This window comes from Hippocampus comes, unplaced genomic scaffold (genome assembly GCF_001891065.2).
Source record: "Hippocampus comes isolate QL1 unplaced genomic scaffold, H_comes_QL1_v1.1 scaffold158, whole genome shotgun sequence".
Lineage (NCBI taxonomy): Eukaryota > Metazoa > Chordata > Actinopteri > Syngnathiformes > Syngnathidae > Hippocampus > Hippocampus comes.
In genome coordinates, this window is record NW_017805548.1 from 2,168,581 (window position 1) to 2,174,580 (window position 6,000).

At 40.7% G+C, this 6,000-nt stretch overlaps 1 protein-coding gene across 2 annotated transcripts in view; it reads left to right on the forward strand.

Moving 5' to 3' along the window:
* The window catches only part of wdr17 (WD repeat domain 17), a 55,158-nt gene that overhangs the window by 12,482 nt on the left and 36,676 nt on the right, over positions 1–6,000 (forward strand). For both annotated transcript variants that reach the window (XM_019879677.1, XM_019879678.1), the window contains exons 7-12: positions 3,523–3,645; positions 4,631–4,818; positions 4,936–5,104; positions 5,209–5,300; positions 5,619–5,701; positions 5,824–5,910. In XM_019879677.1, the coding sequence (XP_019735236.1) occupies positions 3,523–3,645; positions 4,631–4,818; positions 4,936–5,104; positions 5,209–5,300; positions 5,619–5,701; positions 5,824–5,910 (742 nt within the window). The remainder of the gene's footprint in view (positions 1–3,522; positions 3,646–4,630; positions 4,819–4,935; positions 5,105–5,208; positions 5,301–5,618; positions 5,702–5,823; positions 5,911–6,000) is intronic.

Consider the following 6,000-nt stretch of genomic DNA (forward strand, 5'->3'; position numbering starts at 1 on the left):
TTTTTTATAACTTGCTTGCCTTCACTTTTTGGCAATTTGTTGTTGTATTGTATATTTAATATGTTCAATAAACAATAAAACAAACAAACAAACGTACATTTTTTTATGTAAGTGTAGGTCTACTAATGGCTAATAACACTACATGGGTCGTGGCTGCCTTAGATCAGGCTGACATGTTTCACTGCCATCTTTCTGCTACGGATACCCGAAGGAGACACCCGGTCACAAATTTGTTGGATCAGCATGTGTAACAGATGCAATGCATTTATTTTGGCACTTAAGTGAAGACTAGAAGTTGTTTGTGATGGCATTCTGCTTGCACCGCTGCTGAAGAAATAGGTGGTAGGCTTGCAAAATCTGGTTTCTCTGCGGCACTATGGTGCGAGTGTTAAATTGCACGCGCTTCGAACTTAGGTAGTTGCATTCCATTACTTCACCAATAGATGGCAATTCCATTTTATTTAATGGACCTGAAAGCTGTACTTGCATGAGACTTCTTGGCAAATGAGTGTATACTTACATCCTCGTAGCAACATGGTTAGCGGGCAACGCTATGTTATATGCTATAATTAATAACTAAAGGTTCAGTTGGCTTCACCTAGCTACACATGGGTATTCATTAGGCAGTGGTTATTTTGCCGTGACTGGCTACTGTCATGCTAGCATGAGTTTGCTGTGAACAGCTCTGATTGGTCAATCGCTGGAGCCAAGAATTCTGGACCTGTCGTGATTCGCCTATTTTACCATGATTACAGTAGGTTCGCCATGAATAGGTTATTTTAGCATGATGTGTAGGCTGCAGTGTTACGGTTCAACTGGCTACCACATGAACTGGCTCCTGATTCCAGCTCTGGCCGTTAGAGCAACGTCACTCCAGTAATTTTGTGTTTCCTCATCGTAACCTTACCTTAACTGAGTTTAAAAAAATATATAGGTTAAACTCTTGGATTTTTCTTAATTCTAACCCCAACCTCTTTTTTTAGAGTAATAATAATAATAATAATAATGATGATGATGATGATGATAATAATAATACATTTCATTTATAAGCGCCTTTCAAGACACTCAAGGACACTTTACAACCAAAACAAGAACAATAAAACCACAGATAAAATTATAAATAACAAAAGGAGAGATGAATTTAAACTGAATATGCGATTTTAAATAGTGATTAGTAGTTTTACTTCTCACAGTGCAGAGGTGCAGGGTTCGATTCCAGCTCCGGCTTTCCTATGTGGAGTTTGCATGTTCTCCCCATGCCAGCGTGGGTTTTCTCTGGGTGGGTTTTGTTGGGGTCAGAGCGGCCTCCTCTTCCCCGCGTGTTCGTTGAATTTCGGACGAGGAGAATGTTGGTAATCCAAATAAAGGCTGGAGGCGATGTAGAGTTCCTTCGAAGGGTTTTAATTTATTTTCTGCAGTTTACGAATCGATTCGGGCTCCTGAGGGGTCCAGATTTGAATCAGGAAGCGTAGAAGAAACACATTCATGAGATTATATAGAGACAATATGATAATGAGAGGCGGTTAGGTACGCCTCTCATGCAAATCCCGGAAACAAAGAAAGTAACATGACATCTGACCCGGTCCAAAAACATGCATGGCATGTTGATTGGGCACTCCAAATTGTCCCTAGGTGTGATTGTGAGGCGAATGGTTGTTTGTCTGTCTATGTGTGCCCTGCGATTGGCTGGCAACAAGGTGATGGAAAAAGACAAACTCAATGTTATCATGTTTAAAAGTTTCATTTTGGTATATGCTTGATTGACCTCGAACGCTTATGTTCTCACAGCTTGCACACAATGGAGCACACAGAAAAAAGGGCCAACTCGAGCTGAATGGAGCCAAGGCGCTTGTTAATTGATAATACAGACAGGAAGATTCAACTTCGGGCGGGCAGCACGATAAGATGTCCTTTTGTTTGTTACAGTGTCTCAATTCATGTGAAATCTACCCATTGAATTAACAAGGTATCCATTGTTTTTACCGGGAGATGTTTTGGCCTCCAGGTGCCCACTGAGGGGCGTATCGGTGGGCTGGGCTGGGAAGTGCGACATGCAAATAAGGAGGAATGTTTTTCTGATACGTTAATTGTAATTTGTATATCCTGTGAATAAAAAGTGGTCAATGGGGGTGCGAAGGTGGGGTTTCGATCTGAGTGGCAAACACAGCTTGTGCTGCCTTCGAGGAACTTCGCCCCCTTTACTGATCAGCAAAAGACAATCTGTTCCTGAGTCGAGTCGAGTCTTTTCATTCAAAGTTCAAGCTGTCCGGGTGAATTCCCTGACATGGTCAGGGTGTACCTTGCCGACTGCCCGAAGACAGCTGAGATTGTTAGAGGTTTTGCGAGGTGGTAATGTAGGACCCCAAAAAGCAGGAAGGCAAGGAGGAGCAGGGTGGACTGAACAAAATGTATTTAATAAAAAATATACACTAAGGCGGACACAAAGACAAACACAGTGACAAAACTCAATGACCCGACCTTGACAGGTCGGGCAGGGAGTCTTTTTCACAGAAACACTAACTAATGACACACTGACCAACAGGTGTGCCACTGCAGGAAGAGCCCTACAGTGCCACCTGTTGGTCACAAACAGAACCACCCTAACAGGGATAGGCTCCAGCATGCCCGCGACCCCCATGAGAAAAAAGTGGATTAAAAAATAAGGATATAGGGATGACCTCCTGATTCTGCAAATTCAATAAAAGACTCTCGTTACACAATCTGTTTGATGTCCTGAAACTCTGTTGTGTTTAATAAGTTGGAACATCCATACATCCATCCATTTTCTGATCTGCTTTATGACCTGGAATGTGCGTGGGAATCAACTGTGTTGTGACACTGATCAACCCGTCTTGATTTGGGAGTCAGTGGTGATGTACAAGTTGGCGAACCCGCATTTGACATTTTGCCTTGTTTTTGGTTCAATTATGCCTACAATTGTACCCTTAGCACGGATGGAGTCTATGAGTGAACTATCAATTGGCTCCACGCGGCTGAAGAAACCGTCTTCCGTTGCCACAGTCACTAACAAGTGTTGTTGTTTTTTTTTTTTTCTTTCTCAAAACACTGTTCTAAGTGATAGTTTCAGACTAAGATTCCTGTCTGGAGTAATCAAGAGTTTGAGTGAAGTGTGTCCTCCTGAGGTTAGGTTACCACTTTGCAGGTATTTTTTTGTCCCAATTGGCTTTGCTTTCATTTTGTTATTGATGAGTCTGATGAGACACGGAATAATATTTACAATAGATGTACCCTTGAGCGTACTGCCCCACTGACTTTCCAATGGGCCCTAAAAGATACAAAATTATCACCTTTTTTCTGACAGTTCAGACTGCCAATGTTTTCTGAGTGGCACACTTGAGTCAATTGGAGAATCTACACTATCAAACAGTGCGCTGCGGTATTTGCCTTTTCTTACTCAAGCACATGGGAGATTGGGGACCCAACGGAAGAATGGGCCCCTAAGAGGGCAGGTGATGCTCGTTTTCGAGAAACACATTTTTAGCACAACCTTGTCTCTTCCAGATTCCCAGGTTGGGGTATTGAGGATATGGAATGTGTCTCGCTCTACTCCTTTGGATAGTTTTAAACTAAAGAAGACGGGCTTTCATGCTTTGCATGTCCTCAACTCTCCACTTGCAAAGAAAGGTACAGTTTGAGAATTGTGGACCTTGAGGAATAAATATGCACGCCATGTCATATGCAGGTGCATATGCAGATGTCAGTTAATTTATTTCTCATCTTTGATTGATTTCCTTTGGATTGAGGCATTTTGTTTCATGTTTTTGAGATATTTTGGTCAACTTCATTTCTTCATTTCTATTTTAGTGATTTCTTGATTGATTGGAGAAAATTTGGCTTGCGTGTGGTCAGTGAAAATTCGATCAGCTTTCCCAAAAATGTGAATAACCACAGTCAATCTCATGATTTAAAAGGTGGTGGGGGGAGGGGGGGGGGTCAAATCAGGTACTTTTTTCACACAGGGCCAGGTAGCTCTGAATAGTCTTTTTTTCCCCTTAATAAATAAAATCCTCATTTAAAAAAGCTATTTTATGTTTACTTTGTCTGATCTTTACATGTGATTGATGATCTTAAGCATTAAAGTGGGGGAACTATGCAAAAAAATAATAATTTTACAAGGGAGCAAACATTGTTTCATGTGGAACTGTACTCTTATTTTCTTAGTTGTTATCAAATTTACTTAACACCCAAGCATAGTGGTAGGATGATTGCCTACATGCCGTACGCATTGATAAAATGCAATACAATAATATATCTTTTTTGTATCGCACTTACACAACAGCTGTGACCGCAACAAAGCACTTTCCAGAACATTTAACCTAAAATAAAAATAATGCAGTTAGTATTGTAAAAGAAGCTCCAACCAAGTATTGACTAATGACCATACTTTCAGGAGGCCAACATTTTTAGATGAACAATATTTTTGATCGACTTTTATGAAATATTAAAAAATAAGTGTGCGCCGAGTCTATATAACATATGACTTTCACTTTTTGAATTGAACAACTGAAATATAAATGTCCATTTGAAGTTTCCCACAGTATTCGAATTTATTGATACACACCTGTAGAATGTGTAAGAACTTGTTTGAATCTGCCACCTCTGTCTACAGCTCAGAGCGCCTGTTCTTCTGGCAAAAGCCAGCACACCAGCTCTACTAGTGAGGCAGTACCTCCCCCAACCTTGTCACAGAACCAGTCCTTCTCTTTGCCTCCTGGCCATGCAGTGTGCTGTTTTATGGATGGAGGGGTAGGACTCTATGACATGGGTGCAAAGAAGTGGGACTTTCTACGAGACCTGGTATTTTCACGAAAGAACTTACATTTTATATTTTGGCGGAAAACACAAAATATTTTCTTGAAGTCACGAAACATCTTTTGCGTTTTAGGAGAATTCATGACCGTCTTCCATTTGCAGGGCCATGTCGAGACCATCTTTGACTGCAAATTTAAGCCCGATGACCCAAACTTGTTGGCCACAGCTAGTTTTGATGGAACCATCAAAATCTGGGACACAAACACACTGACTGCAGTCTATACCTCCCCTGGCAATGAAGGTGTGGTTTACTCCTTGTCCTGGGCTCCAGGTACAAACACAAGCACACACCCACACTTACCCGTGTACAGCCCAATTCAGTAACATCTCTCAGTTTTAACAAAAGAATGTAAATTCTACTTGTGTGTTTTGAAGGTGACCTAAACTGCATCGCAGGAGCAACATCACGCAATGGAGCTTTCATTTGGGACATCAGGAAAGGAAAAATAATCACACGCTTTCATGAGGTTTCTTGCTTCACTATTTCTGTTTATTTTTCATATTTCTTGAGAATGCGTCCAATTTTAGGGGAGGAGGTTTTATATGTGTGGGCCTAATGTGGAGATTTAGAATGGAATCTCATTCTTTCCCATTATACGTTGCTGTATGTTATACTGTATATTGCGCGTGGACATGATATGGACAGATGGGAGAGTTTGGATTTAAAAAAAAAAAACAGTTACCTTTCCCCAGGTCAAATCAGTTATTATCTGGTTTCGATTGAAGTCTATGTAACAGTTAAAAAATTGTGACCCTTTCTAAATGATTGTCTTATCCTCCTCCAGCATGGTAAAAATGGGATATTTTGCATATCCTGGAGTCACAAAGATTCAAAGCGAATTGCAACCTGTAGTGGTGATGGATTCTGGTAAGTGGTCATTTTATTTTCAAATTATTATATTACAGTACAGTATACATGTACCGTTATTGAGCTAAAATCCTGATTCCATATTTATCTCAAATTGATATGTACTTTTTTTTTTTTAACAGTATCATTCGGACCATTGATGGTAAAATCCTTCATAAGTACAAACATCCTGCTGCAGTTTTTGGCTGTGACTGGAGTCAAAACAACAAGTATGTTCTACTTTTTCAACAGGGAAAGCAATGTATCGTGTACCACAGATCAGTTCCTTAGTGCAGGGGTCCCCAACCGCCGGTCCGCCG